The 19099-nt window shown below is 42.3% G+C and overlaps 1 protein-coding gene across 1 annotated transcript in view; it reads right to left on the bottom strand.

Moving 5' to 3' along the window:
* Positions 1–19099, bottom strand: part of LOC114652313 (uncharacterized protein C4orf45) — a 40174-nt gene that overhangs the window by 8720 nt on the left and 12355 nt on the right. The window contains exons 2-4 of the mRNA XM_028802650.2: positions 9903–10132; positions 6108–6166; positions 1505–1667 (exon numbers count right to left, since the gene is read on the bottom strand). Coding sequence (XP_028658483.1) covers positions 1505–1667; positions 6108–6166; positions 9903–10132 — 452 coding nt within the window. The remainder of the gene's footprint in view (positions 1–1504; positions 1668–6107; positions 6167–9902; positions 10133–19099) is intronic.

Here is a 19099-nt window from a genome sequence, read left to right as displayed (position 1 = left end):
CAGCTACTGTCAGACGAGACAAACAGGTAGGCAGACAAATTTTTTGAATCGTGGGCTGCGCTTGCATCACATTGATAGCGTGCGTTGCCTTGGTTCTTTTGATTCCAAATCTGATTGCACATGGCAGCTAATGGTATGTTTGTTATCCAAAACCTGCAAAAGCTAATGCTCAAATTCAAGTACTTCACAGTTTAAAGAATTATTTAATGAAATTAGAAAAAAACTAGCTAATTAGCAATAGTATTGCTGGCTTATAATTATTTCAAAGACCATGGGAAACGGCAGATGACCGGTGACTTAACACCTTGAAGCGTTGAGTGTACAATGTCATTACCCAAATTCTATGGACAATTGTGTTGCCCTGCGGATAAGTCGATCTTGTTTTTTTGAATGAATTTTAAGGCATACATTTTTCGACTTATACGCAAGTATCTACGGTAATCGATAAATGAGTTGATGGCATGTGACTGCAGTAGGCCGCTGGTTTTGAGGAACACCGTCAAGAAACGTTAATACTAACGTTTTTAGCTTTTTAGGAATAAGTAGAAAAATCAATTTATGTCTACTTTAAACTCTAAATAATACAAGGGGGAGTCTAGCTAAAGTTAGAAAATGGAATTAACCTTCACAAAACTGATCATGTCATTTCTCGATGCCGTCTCCACCCTTCTCAATGCACTTGCACCAACTGCCTGGATTCCAGCAGAATAGAATGAATATGCGGAGAAGCACTTCATGCCCACTGTAAATGCTGTGGGGCTCTTTCTCTTCCAAAGGCCCTGGGAACCTTGCTAGGGTGCATGGCATCATGAACTCCTTGAAATACCAGGACATTTTAAATCAAAATCTGGTGGCCTCTGCCAGAAAGCTGAAGATGGGTCCGTCACTGGGTCTTCTGGCAGGATAATGACCCTAAACATATGGCAAAATCTACGCAAAAATGGCTCGGCAGACCCAAAATCAAGCTCCTGTCATGGGCATCTCAGTCCTCAGACCTCAACCCCATTGAAAACCTGTGGGGTGAACTGAAGAGGAGAGTGCATAAAAGAGGACTCTGGATGATCTAGAAGGAGTGTGCAAAGAGGAATGGTCAGAAATCCCTGTCTCTGTATTCTCCAACCTTGTGAAATGTTAGAGGAGAAGATTAAGTGCTGTCTTGTTGGCAAAAGGGGGCTGTACGAAATATTAACTGCAGGGGTGCCAATAATTGTGGCACACATAATTTCATGTAAAAAAATGTATTTCTTAACGTGGGATCCCAATGAATAAATTACTTCAATTGAAGGTTGGATTTTTGCCTTTTTTGTGTTGTGAGCCTATATTTTTTGGAGCAAAAAAAAAGAATTTACTAGAAGCCTAAGAACACATCTTAACTAGGGGTGCCAATAATTGTGGAGGGCGCTGTAATTGTGGAAATGACCTGTACCTTTTTTTTTTTTTGTCTTTCACTGATGAACAGTGCCGCAGCCTATTTTTATAAACACTTTGCTTTCTACAGGCTCACCTTAGGTATCCATGTTGGGGTAGCAGCTGGTGTCCTCCTGTTCCCATGGGATTGAGCCCACTTACTGTTTCCATGAAGGTACCCATCAAACTGGCTCTGAGTCCATGCTAAGGTGCTTCTGGCTCTTCTGGGTTGCTCGTCAAGAACATGAGGGGGTGGCTGCCTAAAAGAAATAACGTCTTTACAACGTGAGTCGACTTACCTTGGTGTTTTACAGTGATACGTAACCCGATTAGCACAAAACTGATCCTGCGGCAAAACTTAAAGGAATACTCCAACCAGAACTGATTTATTTTTCTATAGATTACTTACTCCATGTTGTGATGGCCAAGACAAATTCTTAATTTGTTTTCATGCAGAATGGAAATCGATTACGGTGACCAACGCTGGACCACAGCAAAGGCTATCATAAAGCACATGAACAAAAATCTCCTGTTACTCGTGTTGTATCATCTACATGACAAGCCCTCCAGTCGTATGATCATAACACCCAAGCACATGTACTTTTACTAAAATATTGTTAAATAAACCACTTCCAAAAAATGCACTATAAATGAAAATGGAGCGTGCTCAAATGACCCTAAGTATTTGAATGTCAGGCCCGCCTCCCGTCGTTGCATCTCTCTATTATAAAAAAAAAATCTTGGAAGGAGATGAGACGTAATTGTCTCAGAGACACTTTCACATCCCGCGAGACGAGTCTTTGTGCCCAGTGATGTAACCATGCCTGGGGCCGGAAGCCCCACGAGACAAGAGCTTATGCAAAGAGATTTGGAAAACTCCTGCATGGTTATGTCAGAGTTGTTTCTTGTAGAGAGAAAGAAACGATATTCACTCACGGGCAGTTATACGTTGTGTTGTCACGATGGAATTCTAAACACGGAATCAAAATTCAGTGTGATATTGATGAAAAGATAAAAGCAAAAAGAGATTTAATATATGGGCATAGGAGATATGAGAGAAGTGTGCCGCACGAAATGCAGATCATGCATCACGGCGGTGGCAGCTGATCGAGCAAAGAGGAGGTAAAAAAAAAAAAAAACTGTGTTTCCCATTGTATCGCTGTTTAAGAGGGGGTTTGTGGTGTAGTGGGTCCACAGCTCAGAAAGGCATGTTTTTAAATAAATAATTGCCGCACTCGTTGCGTGGTAGTGTGGCTGGAGCACTTCCCAGGTGCATCCGCGATTGAAGCCGGGAGCTGCTAATTGCCACACCTGAGCCACATCCCCGTAATAAATAGGAGAAGGGCGAGGCAGAAAGGAGAGAAAGGAAACAGACGAAATTGAATAACAAGTGAGAGAGTAGCACTGGGGGTAGTGAAAGAGAGTGGACGAGACAGCCAGCTGAGGAAAAGGAAGGTCAGTGCAGTCGGGGGTCCCGGATAGAGCAAGCGATCGGCGCTTAAGGGTACGGATCGTGCCTACTGAATGGGAGAGTGGGTACGATGGAGGAGGAGTCCGCCCTAGGGATCTGAGGGACGACCACATATGCGAGAAGGAAGACGGGAGGACAACCGACCCCAAGCGGTCTAGCAGACACCGGTGGAGGCAGCTAAAACGGGGTTGGTAGAGAGAGGACCGCAGCGGCTGAAGTCTCATTGGCTGAGCAAACCTTAAGTGAGCTGAAGAGACTGGGAAGGAGCTGTGCCTGGCTGCTGAGGCTCTAATGTCTGCTACAGGATTTTAATCTCGTTTTTTCAGCGTTTGGGATTTTATCTTTTTATAGGACATGGGGGCTTTGCCCCCTGCTTGCTTCGCTCGCCAACCTCTGTGTTTGATTTTCCGGATACACACTTTTAAGATTTTTTTTTCTTTGAATTGTTGCTATTTCATTAGTTTCACTTTTATTTCAGAACTTCTGTAAAAACAATATTTGTAATCTTGCAAGTCCCAATATGCTGAAACTTTTTAATGAGGTCAGGATAGGTTTCTCTGTTTGGAATTTCAGCACAGACAAAACGATCTATATCATCAGCAGTCAATAATTTTTTTTTACAAAGTAAAAAAGTAAGTAGAGTTCTGCATTGGACTCCTGACTGTAAAATCGTGCTATTTTCTTGAAATATCTGTCCATATAACTTATGAACAGAATCGGTGACAAAGGGCAGCCCTGGCGGAGTCCAACCTCAACAGGAAACGAGTCCGACTTATTACCGGCAATGTGGGCCAAGCTCCTGCTCCTCCTGTACAGGGATTGGATGGCTCGTAACAACGAGCCTTGTACCCCGTACTCTTGGAGCACACCCCACAGGATGCTTCGAGGGACACGGTCGAATGCCTTCTCCAAATCCACAAAACACATGTGGACTGTTTGGGCAAACTCCCATGCCCCTTCCAGGATCCTGGCCAGGGTGTAGAGCTGGTCCAGTGTTCCACGGCCGGGATGGAATCCGCATTGTTCCTCTTGAATCCGAGATTCGACCATCGACCGAACTCTCTTCTCCAGCACCCCTGAATAGACCTTACCGAGGAGACTGAGGAGTGTGATCCCCCTGTAGTTGTAGTACATCCTCCAGTCACCCTTCTTAAAAAGGGGAACCACCACCCCGGTTTGCCAATCCAGAGGCACTGCCCCCGATGTCCATGCAATGATATTTTTAAAAATGTAAAAATATGTGTTTGGATGTTGTGATCACATGACCGGCTGCCTTAACATGTGGATGATGTGACACGAGTAACATGAGTTTTTTGCATTGGTTGATTTTGATATCGTTTGTTGTTCAGCAGTCACCACCATAGGCCCCTCCGCAAGTTACATAGATTTGACTTTTTGAATTTATGATCCGCCTCTGTCCCTCATTCATTGGTCAAGAGTCTTGACATCGAAAACTCAGTCCCATGTGACATGTGTTTCCAGTTTATGAAGTGAAGAATCTTCCCAATATTTTAGAAAAAAAATGTATGTGTTTTGCATGTTCTGAACGTTCGCCTGGATAACTGACGTGAATTGTGTGACTTGAGGAATGTATTTTTTTTTTCTCTTTCTATTGTCCATGGACATTTTTCACATCGTTTGCCAATTTACAGCACTGATCACCATTGGCTTATGTTATCTCTGTTCTGCATGAAAACATGGGATTTTTGTTTTCTTTGAGATCACTACAAATCACATGGGGTAAGTAACGTCACAAAACAAATGGTGTTTCACGATCACTGAAACTCGATCCATTAGCATATATACTTTCATCTTATCTGCTGTTTTTCAGTCCATGTACAAAAGCTTGGGAATGTTCATACAGGTGCAGAGTGTAGAAAGGAGATGCAGCTAAAGAGCACTTACCTGTTAAGGCCGTGTCACATTGCACGACTTTTTTTCCTAGCGATTCTCAGTGTTAACATTTCTTCTTTCTATATAATACGCTACCGTGGCTGTCCGTTTGTCTGTCCAGGATTTTAAATCACCTGTAGCTCACAAACCGTTTGACCTGAAATTTGGTACACGTATACTATGTGACGTCTACTAGCCACTCTCGGGGTGATGATTGACCTCCAAAGTTATTCCTCTTTTTATTTTTATTTTATTTTATTGTAGAATCAACGCTCGTCAGCATCCAGCAGAGCAGCCGTGCATGTTCTTATCCCTACCACCTTCACCGTCACTTCTCCTGCCTCTTCATATCTTAAATCATTCTCAAGACAGATTGAATACTTCAGTGCCAGCTTAAGTGAAAAATTAAGGAAAACGTACTAAGTAATTGCAACACAAACACTAACTTAATCGGTTTTAATGCGAAAAGATGCCGACGAAAGAAGAGAAAAGCGGTTCGCTAGGGTGGAGAAAAGAAGAAGAGCTGCTCAGGAAGCAGAAAGCGCAACAACCTCTGAGCAAACGAATGCTAAACGTACAGAGAAAGAGGATGAGAACTAGGAATACTCGAGTCAAGTGTATTCACTGCATGTTATCGTGCAGTGCACCTTATAATCTTTGCAAGTCAAAAGCAGTTGCGTAATATGACATACCCAGAGACTCGCTGAAATTAGTAGGCAACTCGCTACAATAAAATCAAACAGATTTAACTTTTTATCTTTGGCCACGGGGTGGACTCAGGGTTAGGATTGGGGTTAGGTAGGCTTTATTATCGCAAAGGGAAATTTATTACCAGCAGGAAATACAAAGACATTGTTACACCGATACAAGAAAATAAACAAGGACACAGCAACTGATAGCCAGTGTTATCGTAAGTACACATGCTCAAGATTAGTATAGATTAAAGATAAATAATTACTAATAATAATTCAGAATTCAGCAGCATCCCTACAAGTCACAGAATTCAAAATGGGAATAAAAGAGTTCTTAAATCTGTTGCCGTTTACACTTGGGAACCTAAATCTGCAGCCTGATGGCAACATCTGAAATTCAGGGGCAAAAGCATGGCGACTGTCTAACAGAATTGAATCGGCTTTCTTTCTAACCTGTTTGTCATACAGCTCAGGACAGAGGGCTGCTGCAAACCAATAATTGTATGGCACATTTTTACAATGTTATAAACAGTTTATATTGTTAATGCTGTGCTTGCCAAACTGACAAATAAAAGCAAATTATTAAAAGCAAGAGACTCGATAAAGGATTTTTTATCACTTTAAGCCAGTTGAATTTCACTTACCATGGATTTTGATATCGATGAGTGACTCGGTCTTCGGTTTCTTGACGAAATTCAGCCCGCTGCAGAGATAAAGCATGACATTATTTGGATCGTTTTACAGCCCAAGAATCAGAACCATGAAACGTTTCAAAGCACAGGCAGTGAAAAGTGAGGTTTCCAAATCAGCCAAGAATGTTATAATCCTACTAGCTACACTACCTATTGACAGGTAACAGATGTCACATACTGTACACACGTGCTTGGGACAAAACTTCAGGCCTTGTCGACTTGCAATTACACCCCAAGTCATGGGTTGGCATTGCCTCCTAACACCTCTCCCCTCCTTCCCTCTGCAGATCCAGAGAATCGCGGACCAACAACAGCGCATGATTTCACTTCCGGTTATCACATGCCCAATCCTGTCCCTTCTGCCTCATCAACCTCATAACCGGCACCAGCACCATCTTTCCCCAGTCTGGTTGAAGACTCCTGTCTGCAAACACGTCCTCTTTTTGTTTTGTTTTTTTCGCGAAAGCTTTCTTTCAAAACATCACAATAAATGGGGATCGCCATTCGGTGCCTCAACCCTTTACCTTTTACACAGAGAGAGGAGGATTACACAGAATAATTTAAAAATATTTGCTATTTCTTGTAGTATGTTTACCTTCAGCACCTCCTCGTGTGTCTGAACCTCTCTTGTCCCTGGTTCCCTCTCTGAAGAGTGTTGCCATAAAGTCTCCGTGTTAGACTCTGTCTCTAATATCGAGGTGCCTTTCTCACCTCCTGTCTTTTTATACTTTCCGTTTTTGAAGGCGACTCTCTCGGCATGAGTCCCATGCTATTTCTCCTCCTCATGTGTCTCACACTTGCACTTCCTCTTTCGATCGTGTCACCAAAGCCAAACTGACCAATCAGATTGCTCTGGGGAAATGGACACGCACAGACCTTAGTGTTTTATTATCTAGTAATTATAATAATGAAATAGCAACCTTCAAGCAGGATGTCTTTAGATGTCATAAGACAATGGAGCCGTAGAGGGAGCTTAGGAGGAAATGATTTGCATTACGTCAGTCACACCGTGCGTAAGACGACTAATGTAACCAGAGGATGAGTCTGTCTGTTGAGGATGAAAGTCATTGTGGCTTGACTGCTTGGGATCTTAGATTATGCAGAAAATGCAGGTATTAGTCTCTGTTTTCACCTTTCATCCACACTACCTCAGCATTTTAATCATTTTGAAATTTGAAAACGGAGACTCTAATCACGCTCTGATTGGTCTATGCTTATTATGTGTCCCTTTTATGATTAGATTCTGCTCATTACAATGTCTTATTGGTCACCCTTTACGGAAGAAAACAATATTCCAACATCATGGACATAGAGGAGTTGCATTCCTTGGTGTTTTTCGTGTTGTTTACCTACTTTTTTTGTTTTTTGTATTTGTCATTGCTGTTCTCCATGTGTAAACATAAACTGCAAACGAATTTCTAGCATGGAGGGACACTTCCTCTGCCCGTTTCTGCTGATGCGCGTGCGTGCCTAGTGTAGGCGAACAGTTTAGCCACATGTTTTTGGTCTTTTTGTTGGGGGCAGACATAACTTTCATAAATGATGTGGAAAAACATTACAGGGAGTCCTCAGGTTACAACGGCTTGACATATGACGTTTCGAGTTTACAACGCTCACTCCCTTAAAAAAATTAAGACGTGAGAAGGAATAAAGGTAAGGATTTCTTTTACACTCATTTTTTCTGTTACTACAGTATATTTATGTCCTTTTTCTGTGGCTTAGTTGTGTTTTTATGTTCTAGATTATGATTTTGCAAATGTGTTAGGATAGGTAAGGGACTTAGGCTAGGGTGTGTTTTGACTTACACCAAAATTCGGGTTACATCACTATTGTAGGAACGGAACTGTGTCGTAACCTGAGGACCCCCTGTAATTTGAATAGAGACCGTTTTACTTTAGAAACGCAGTTTTTAAATGAAAATGTTGTAGTGCAGGCATAGACTTAGACTACTTGTTAAATGAGAATTGGGAATGAGACATTTGCTCATTCTAACTAGCAAGCCTATGGGCAAAACCAGATCGTGAATTCAAGACAAGGAGTATCTGAAATTCTGGAAAGAATCTTTCTTATTCTCAAAGAAAACAATAGTTTTTCCTTTTCTAGTTTGAAGTTCAGAGGGGCACACTTAGTCCACATCCTTATATTAAGATGATGGCAGTACATCTTGAAATTATGCATGTGCCATAACCGAAAGCAAATTGGCGAAACATTATGGAAAGTTTAGACAAAACGCAACTAAAGTTCTAAGAATAAGTAGAGTCTGGCATGTAAAGTGTTTACAAGACAAAAATAAAATGCTGGAAAAAAGACCAATTGTAATACTCTAATACTAATATTCCAATCTGGACAGAAAATAGAGAGATGGCTGACCCTGCTCCTTGGGGTGCAAGATATGAACCAATGCAGGATGTGATGTCAGAATATCAAAGGGTTTGTTGAAGCAAAGAACCACAATGACACAAAATAAAACTGACAGTTTGGTTCACATGCCTATCTTTGCGGACATAAGGAGGGAAACCCACTTGGGCAAGAGAACGTGCAAACTTCACACGGAGGTGACGGAACCAAGAACGACTACCTCAAGGTCCTGGAGATAAGAAAAATCAAAGGTCGGACTAGAGGAGGTCAAACCCAAAGAGAACAAAAAGAAAATCAACAAAAGAATCAACCCACCAAAGTCCAGTGGGCCATAAAAAATCTTGAAAAAAGGTGTGAATATACAATGGGATGCCAGAAAATCAAAAGCACGCTTTATGAGAAATAAATTGTGACGTCGTAGTGGACTCTACACTATCAAACTCCCGACAGTGTTCAGAAGCCATTAAGAAGGCTAACAGAATGTCAGGTTATATAGTGCCTTGATGTGTGGAGTACAAGTTACAGGAGGTTATACTGAAGCTTTATAACACACTGGTGAGGCCTCATCTGGAGTACTGGGTACAGTTTTGGTGCCGAGTGTTATTCGGGTTTAACACTGTACATGTGAACAAAACAGCTTCTTAACCAAGTCGACTCTAGCGTTGGGTCCATACCCTTAGTGGCAGTCAGCCCTTTCGGGTTCGGTTCCGTTTGGCTCTGACTCCAGTTCTGTCTTTTGACTGTCGATGCCATCTTTGCCCTTTGATTGTGTTTGTTTGATCTTCTCACATTCTGGCCTTTGTTTTGTTCCTGAGTATGTTTTTTTTAGTTTACATACTGTATCATCTCCTGATTCATAAGAATCCTCAGGCACAATTATAATGTCCTTAAATAGTCGTGTCTGAATGACATTCTTTTGTTCTGGGTTTGTTTTCTATTAGGCCTTTTATTCTAAAAAATTCTTTGCTTTTTTTTTTAAACTTGCCTTTCAGAATTTCATTTCTGCTGTTTGTTAGGTTCAGTTTTTCTTTTCTTTCATCAAATAGTTCATTATTCCTTGTTTTGTGCTAATTTATTTTACTAAGCCTTTCAGTGTTATTTACAATAAACATTTCTGGTAAATGATTTTGTTCATTTAGGATCCATGGTCTTTTCCTTTCCTTTCACCCTCCAAACATACCCTAGCGCTTTCTCCCTGTTTTTCTCTTCGACCATAAAGTACATTCTGAAATAATATATAAAAGACTGTAAACTTTTTCACTTTGCATGGCTGCTGATGTCACATGGAGGTAGTCTGTGGTTGCTTAAGAAGGAAAGTTAAAACATGGATGGACACCACCTTATTCAGATTTTTTTTAGTAACTGATAAGACATATTTTGCAATACCACCTTTAGCTGCATATTGCTGTTAAGAGTCCTCATGTTTAACATGTAGAAGTCCTCCACTCCCCATCCAACTCCTCCCACGTAGCATTGCTTCGGCATCGGTGTTGGCGTCCCAGGTGCCGCACGGCACAGGTAACTCAGCTCGCTGGTAGCCTCTGGCAGTTTAGAGCCCACCCCGACACTGTGTGGAAAGTCGCACCTCTTCACCTTGTAATCACCGATGCCATCCGGCCCTGAGAAAACATGGAAACCACATTTTTCATTTAGTCTATACTTTATAAACAGAGCACCTTCATAAAGCAACTAACAAGCTGGTCAATTGTATACTGAATAAATATTTCACAGCAACAAACATCCATCCATTATCCAACCAGTTCAAGACAGTACCTGATATAATTGGTATTTTTCATTAAATTTTGGGGGGATTTCTTGAAGTGTTTTGGACAATTTACGTCCATTCTGAATTAAATTGTAGCTTTTTTTTTTTTGAGAAAGCTTCATCTTCTTTTCTTCTTCTTTCAGCTGCTCCCATTAGGGATCACCACAGCGGATCATCTTCTTCCATATCTTTCTGTCCTCATCATCTTGTTCTGTTACACCCATCACCTGCATGTCCTCTCTCACCACATCCATAAACCTTCTCTTAGACCTTCCTCTTTTCTTCTTCCCTGGCAGCTCTATCCTTGGCATCGTTCTCCCAATATACCCAACATCTGTCCTCTGCACATGTCCAAACCAACGCAATCTCGCCTCTCTGACTTTGTCTCCCAACCGTCCAACCTGAGCTGACCCTCTAATGTCCTCATTTCTAATCCTGTCCATCCTCGTCACACCCAATGCAAATCTTAGCATCTTTAACTCTGCCACCTCCAGCTCTGTCTCCTGCTTTCTGGTCAGTGCCACCGTCTCCAACCCATATAACATAGTTGGTCTCACTATAGTCCTGTAAATCTTCATGAAAGAGTTGAAATATTTTTTCTTTACACTGTGACGCCAATTTATTTTTATTATGGGTGTCACCATTGTCAAACATTGGTGTTGGTAGTTCCCATAGTGATATAACATAGAATATTCTAGGGTTGTGTGACGTGTAGCATCTTCAGTGCAATCGTATAAAGGTGAGCATGTGCATGTCCGCATCATTTGAGATGAGCATTAACTCTCTGTAATGGCAAATTAATCTTTGGTGTGTTTCCTAGTGCAAAAATTCTTCTTCTGACATTTAAGACCCCCAGTTCTTGGTCAGTATAATGATTGAATCATTTGTTTAATTTTTTGCATCTTTTTAGAAACCTTGTGGAGAAAATAAAACAGTCAGGAAAATAAGAAAAGGGATACGCAGGCTGAATAAATGGAAAAGAAAAAATGTGCACATGCTGGTGCAATAAGCAGCACGGTGCCCTTTAAACAAAATACAGTATGCTTTTGAGGGAAACTGCAGTTTCTCTTTGAACTTCTGGTGGCCTCCTGTTTTTATAGCACCATCCCAGAAGAGTCAGAGCTTCATGGCTAGAAATGGAATCTATTTCACTCGTCCAACATGGTCAAGCCACCGAACTGTGGTTGAAAAGGAAGATGAAGGGGTAGTACTGTCTACCTTCTGTGAGACTTGATGTTCGTGAAGTACTTGTGTTCAAAATCGGGGTTAGTCCTAAACTTTCATTTCAACATTAGTTTTTTGATTTAGTGTTTTTGTTTGTATTTGTGCCACCTGAGTTATTCATGATCGCTGCTACCGCCACCACCCACCCCCGCCCAAAACCCCCAACCCCCCCCCCCCGATTGTTAGGTCACCACCCACATTGTGCCCTCTGAGGTCAATCCCTTTGGCTAACAGTGACACAAGCTTTAAAAGTCATCCTTGGGGTCACATCCCTATCCGAGTTTGTAGATTTAAAGCCCTTTTTGCTTTCAAGTCTTTTTTGGTGCCTGAACTCTTTGACCTCGATTTAGTCTCCTTATTTTCATTTCCATAACAGTGTGGCTGATTTTCTGGTTTAGACTTATATTTTTGTTCTTGATTACACATTTTCCACAAGTTACTCCAAAAACCTTTCTTGGTGGTTTCACAGAGTAACAGTTAGTGTGTTGGGTTGATGAAAGATCCATATTACTAACCGAGAATGCTAAACCGGATGATGGACGCAGGCACATCCAGCCATGGGCCGTAGCTGCAAAAAGACGTACTGCGCAGGAGCAAAAAGAGTCTGCGAGAGTCGGCTGAGGAGCTGAGAAAGGCGGACAAAAGAGGGCGAGAGAGGCGGATGAGGGTCCGCGAGAGGCGCAGGCGCAAAAAGAGTCCGCGAGAGTCGGAGAAAGGCGGACAAAAGAGGGCGACAAAGGCGGATGAGGGGCCGCGAGAGGCGGACAAGACCACAGAAACAAGGAGTGAGCACATACAAAAAGGAGTCACAGAAATGGGGCGCAACAAGCACCGAAAAAAGGAAAAGGCACATAAAAAAGTAGTCAAACGCGGGGAAAGCACGAAACACATTGCACACGAAACTAGACACACCAAAAAAAAAGAACATACGAGCGCACAACAGCAAGGCACGACCACACACCCCCCCCCCCCACCCTACAGGCACGGGACGGGACGGGACACACACCAAGAGGGGGATTCAACAAGCCCATGGAAGACAAAAAAAAAGAACACAAAACTACCCCACAGACCCTACAAGCAAGGGACGGGACACACACAAAGAGGGGGATTCAAACAAGACACAGGAACACAAAAAGAAAGAAGACGCTCGCGCAACAACAATCCCCCCCCACACATCCATAAGAAGTGACACCCAAAGCCACATATTCTAAAGTGAACGTCGACACCTTCACACTGGACAGCATAGGTGTCAGCATAGGTGAATGTCCTTTCAATAAAGCACTATTAACCGTTCAACTGCAGAAAAGGATACATATTAACAGTGAGTGCGATCCTCCTTATTACTTATCCATATTTCGCATGCTGAGAAAGAAACAAGTCATGAATACACGGTCACGGGTACAAAACGATTCGGAAAGGATAACGGGAACGTGCCCAAATGGACCGACACAATGCACGTAGACGCATTCAGCGCGCGTGTCAAAGTGCTGCATCGAAAGAAGCACGATTTCAAACCGAAAGAGCTCGCGTATCAGACATACAAAAAAGGGAGCGAAGAGACAGAATAAATGAACGGAGACGTGAACAACACGCAAATGAACTGACAGAAAAAAAAAAAGCAAGACGCGAAAAGCACCAAGCTCAAATGTCCGACATACAAAAACGGACAAGGCTCGATACAAACAATGCACGGCGTAGACTGAAACGGACTTTGCGCAAAGCGGAGGCGAATAAAAAAAAAGAAAAAAATTGCACGTCACAAATAATGGACATGCAACAAAAAGGCAATCAAACGCAAAAAGCAAAACATGCCCGTCGCGGACATCAACGCCACACACCTGTTAAACGCTTACGCCAAATGGCTGAAAACGCCTTCAATAAGGAATCCACTATTGAGGAAAATTCATTGGGATTAATGAATGTCATTTGCAATCATTGTCATTCACTTAACTTCCCAGAAGAAACAACTGGCAATACAAATAATGAATTTACACGTTGTTGTCAAAAAGGTCAGATTAGACTGCCTCCTTTACATTCATATCCTGAATATCTAAAGAAGCTTCTAACTAACGATGTGCCTGAAAGTAAAAACTTTATGAACTGCATTAGATCCTACAATAGTTCATTTGCTTTTGCATCTACCGGAGTACATATCAGGCCACCAAAAGGCAATGGCCCATACTGCTTTCGCATATGTGGACAAATATTGCATCGCATTGGAACAGTGCACCCTGAAACAAATCAACAACGCAAATATGCACAAATCTACATCCTAGATCCAGATGAGGCAATCTATCAACGCATGAACCTTCCTGAAAACAAACAATGCACAGAGCTTATAATGAGAAACGTCACTCATGTCATAAACAATCACCCATTAGCTAAGTCTATAAAAATGCTACATGAAGTTGAAAAGGAGGCAAATACAAAAGCAAATGCAGAAGGTATAGCGGCAACTACAATTGCTTTGGTCTTGATAAAGGACAAAGAACAAGATCCAAGACGATACAATCTGCCCGTCTTTAATGAAGTGGCAATTGTCTTTCAAAGTAAAGATGGTGAGCCTCCATTTCACAGAAATATTGTTCTACATTTACGTCCTGATAAAAACAACACACCTACATTCCAACGCAATGTTGCCTTCTCACGTGTTCGACGTTCATCTGACGTTAGAGTTAAAATTATAAATGATCCATGCCAAGGAAGACTCATTCAAGGACAAGACACCATCTTTACTACTAATGTTATATACAAAGAAAGATTCCAATAAAACATTAATATATGCCAAACACTCTATTTGTTATTTCTATGCGCATCATCCAAAGCTGCACACTATTCTATATCTAATTCATACATCTCACTCTTTGTCATGTCCCAACGCCAGGGGTTGGCGAGCGAAGCGAGCAGGGGGCAGAGCCCCCTAGTAAGAGTAGAATTCTGGCTAACAATCTTGGCGTGACTCTGACTATGTTTCATCTCTCAGTCCTTTCCTTTAAAACTCAATACCATCTCTTTGGAGTCCATATCTGCCTACTGACCCCACAAACAGTGCATCCGGAAAGTATTCACAGCGCATCACTTTTTCCACATTTTATGTTACGTTACAGCCTTATTCCAAAATGGATTAAATTCATTTTGTTCCTCAGAATTCTACACACAGCACCCCATAATGACAACGTGAAAAAAGTTTACTTGAGGTTTTTGCAAATTTATTAAAAATGTACATGTGCTTTCTCAATTTGTTTTGTAAGTATTCACAGCCTTTGCCATGAAGCTCAAAATTGAGCTCAGGTGCATCCTGTTTCCCCTGATCATCCTTGAGATGTTTCTGCAGCTTAATTGGAGTCCACCTGTGGTAAATTCAGTTGACTGGACATGATTTGGAAAGGCACACACCTGTCTATATAAGGTCCCACAGTTGACAGTTCATGTCAGAGCACAAACCAAGCATGAAGTCAAAGGAATTGTCTGTAGACCTCCGAGACAGGATTGTCTCAAGGCACAAATCTGGGGAAGGTTACAGAAAAATTTCTGCTGCTTTGTAGGTCCCAATGAGCACAGTGGCATCCATCATCTGTAAGTGGAAGAAGTTCGAAACCACCAGGACTCTTCCTAGAGCTGGCCGGCCATCTAAACTGAGCGATCGGGGGAGAAGGGCCTTTAGTCAGGGAGGTGACCAAGAACCCTATGGTCACTCTGTCAGAGCTCCAGAGGTCCTCTGTGGAGAGAGGAGAACCTTCCAGAAGGACAACCATCTCTGCAGCAATCCACCAATCAGGCCTGTATGGTAGAGTGGCCAGACGGAAGCCACTACTTAATAAAAGGCACATGGCAGCCCACCTGGAGTTTGCCAAAAGGCACCTGAAGGACTCTCAGACCATGAGAAAGAAAATTCCCTGGTCTGATGAGACAAAGATTGAACTCTTTGGTGTGAATGCCAGGCGTCATGTTTGGAGGAAACCAGGCACCGCTCATCACCAGGCCAATACCATCCCTACAGTGAAGCATGGTGGTGGCAGCATCATGCTGTGGGGATGTTTTTCAGCGGCAGGGACTGGGAGACTAGTCAGGATAAAGGGAAAGATGACTGCAGCAATGTACAGAGACATCCTGGATGAAAACCTGCTCCAGAGCGCTCTTGACCTCAGACTGGGGCGACGGTTCATCTTTCAGCAGGATAACGACTCTAAGCACACAGCCAGGATATCAAAGGAGTGGCTTCAGGCCAACTCTGTGAATGTCCTTGAGTGGCCCAGCCAGAGCCCAGACTTGAATCCGATTGAACATCTCTGGAGAGATCTTAAAATGGCTGTGCATCGACGCTTCCCATCCAACCGGATGGAGCTTGAGAGGTGCTGCAAAGAGGAATGGGCGAAACTGGCCAAGGATAGCTGTGCCAAGCTTGTGGCATCATATTCAACAAGACTTGAGGCTGTAATTGCTGCCAAAGGTGCATCGACAAAGTATTGAGCAAAGGCTGTGAATACTTATGTACGTGGGATTTCTCAGTTTTTTTATTTTTAATAAATTTGCAAAAACCTCAAACTTTTTTTCATGTTGTCATTATGGGGTGTTGTGTGTAGAATTCTGAGGGAAAAAAATGAATTTAATCCATTTGGGAATAAGGCTGTAACATAACAAAATGTGGAAAAAGTGATGCGCTGTGAATACTTTCTGGATGCACTGTATGTGTGTGTGTGTGTAGGTGTGTGCCACCAGTAAGACCATCCTAGGTTGGATTCCTATTCCTACCTTGCACTTAATGGTCCTAGAATTGGTTCCAACCCCTTTTGACTCCAAACTACATTAACTGGGATGTGAAGTTGCATGGATGCATATTCGGTTTTCGAGATGCACCATACTGATCTTATATTCTTCAAAGTGATCCTCAAAACTCCAACATTCAGCTGTTGGATTTTTCCATCCATCCATTTTCCAGCCCACTGAATCCAAACACAGGGTTGCGGGGGTCTGCTGGAGCCAATCCCAGCCAACACAGGGCACAAGGCAGGAACCAATCCCGGGCAGGGTGCCAACCCACCGCAGGACACACACAAACACACCCACACACCAAGCATACACTAGGGCCAATTTAGAATCGCCAATCCACCTAACCTGCATGTCTTTGGACTGTAGGAGGAAACCGGAGTGCCCGGAGGAAACCCACACAGACACGGGGAGAACATGCAAACTCCACGCAGGGAGGACCTGGGAAGCGAACCCAGGTCCCCAGGTCTCCCAACTGCGAGGCAGCAATGCTACCCACTGCGCCACCGTGCCGTCCTGTTGGATTTATGTTCACTATTATTGGTTATGTTCATATTAAACCACTGCCAGGATAATTGGGTGTCATTCTTGTATTTTATCATCACATTTCATTTTCTTAACTGCTGTGAAAGAAACTAAAGGTGATCAAGGGGTGATATAGTTATTTAAGAGTAATATAGAAGTGTTTTGATATCCTTTAAATATAGCATTTATATTAAAAGTAGCATGAAGACACTGCTGAAATGGTGGACTGATTAAGCAAGCATATTAGGATAAGAGCTAAACTTCAGAAATATTGAGAAGGACAAGAGTGTAGCGAAATGAAACTTTATTTAGGTGTATAAGCTAATGAACCAATCAGAGTAAATGTTAGATGTTGTGTAAGCATTAATGGATCACTGTCATTTAAACTCAATTGTCTATAAATATACGACTCGTACTTTGCTTTGCGACCATTCCTTAACAGACTACTGTCACGGACTGTTCCCTCTTCATGAAGAGAAATTAAAGACGCATGAACAAGCTTCCTCCTAGTGTTGGGCGGTATACCGGTTCATACTGAAAACCGTTTTTTTATTTTTTTTATGATATGGATTTTTCTTATACCGCAACACCGGTTTAAATTGCCTAAACGACGTTTGGAACGTGGCGCAGTGGGAAACTGTTCAAGTGGGGACCTTTTTCACTGCTACACCGCTAAACACAGATTTGTTGCACTAGGGCTCTTTTTCACTGCTACACCACCCAATAGTGGGCGGTAGCATAGGTATGCCTTGCGGTGAAAATGGACAAAAATACCTGCTTTAATGCATTTCATCATGAAAATGATATCAAGTATTTATCTTAGCATTCTAAATTTTCAGAAAGCAGGAATATCATGAAGTGAATGGATTCTGTATGGTGATCGCTGTCTTCTGTTAGTGCGGAGGAAGTCAGTTTAAGAAGCGTAGTGATTAACCACTGGGTCGGGGAACGTAACACAAAGCATTTAATGTGCTGCATTAATTTATCATCTATATGTATATCTATATATATTTTATTATCATCTATATGCTACATCAATCCCTCTCTCACTTGGACAGAGGCAGTGGTGCTGTAAGAATTATGTTTCTAGACTTCTCTAGCGCCTTCAACACCATCCAACCTCTGCTCCTTAGGGACAAGCTGACAGAGATGGGATTAGATTCATACCTGGTGGCATGGATCGTGGACTATCTTACAAACAGACCTCAGTATGTGCGTCTCGGGAATTGCAGATTTGACATTGTGGTCAGCAACACAGGAGCGCCGCAGGGGACTGTACTTTCTCCGATCCTGTTCAGCCTATATACATCGGACTTCCAGTATAGAAACCTCATCAAGGACTTTGTTAAATGGTGCGACTTAAACCACCTACAACTGAACACTAGCAAAACCAAGGAACTGGTGGTGGATTTTAGGAGACCCAGGCCCCTCATGGACCCCGTGATCATCAGAGGTGACTGTGTGCAGAGGGTGCAGACCTATAAATACCTAGGAGTGCAGCTGGACGATAAATTGGACTGGACTGCCAATACTGATGCTCTGTGTAAGAAAGGACAGAGCCGCCTGTACTTCCTTAGAAGACTGGCATCCTTCAACATCTGCAGTAAGATGCTGCAGATGTTCTATCAGATGGTTGTGGCGAGTGCCCTCTTCTACGCAGTGGTGTGCTGGGGAGGCAGCATTAAGAAGAAGGATGCCTCACGCCTGGACAAACTGGTGAGGAAGGCAGGCTCTATTGTTGGCATAGAGCTGGACGGTTTGACATCCGTAGCAGAGCAACGGGCACTCAGCAGGCTCATATTAATTATGGAGAATCCACTACATCCATTAAACAGTGTCATCTCCAGACAGAGGAGCAGTTTCAGCGACAGACTGCTGTCACTGTCCTGCTCCACTGACAGACTGAGAAGATCATTCCTCCCCCAAACTATGCGACACTTCAATTCCACCAGAGGGGGTAAACGTTAAACATTATTCAAGTTATTGTCTGTTTTTTACCTGCATTTTTTATTACTCTTTAATTTAATATTTTTTGCTACTGGAGTATGTGAATTTCCCCCTGGGATTAATAAAGTATCTATCTATCTATCTATCTATCTAATTTATGACGGGGTAAATTAAGTAATTGATTAAACATTGATTTTAGGAAGAAGTTTAGCTAAAGACATTCTACTTTAATTATGAAGTAAACTATGAGAATAAAGTGGAAATGTCGACTTTAATCTCAACATAAACGGCGAGAATAAAGTGGAAATGTTGACTTTGTTCTCGACATATAGTTTGTTTTTTTCTTCCCAGTATAGCT

This window comes from Erpetoichthys calabaricus, chromosome 5 (genome assembly GCF_900747795.2).
Source record: "Erpetoichthys calabaricus chromosome 5, fErpCal1.3, whole genome shotgun sequence".
In the NCBI taxonomy this organism is placed as follows: domain Eukaryota; kingdom Metazoa; phylum Chordata; class Cladistia; order Polypteriformes; family Polypteridae; genus Erpetoichthys; species Erpetoichthys calabaricus.
The sequence above is the reverse complement of the archived record's forward strand: the minus strand, read 5'-3'. Positions and strand labels throughout refer to the sequence as shown.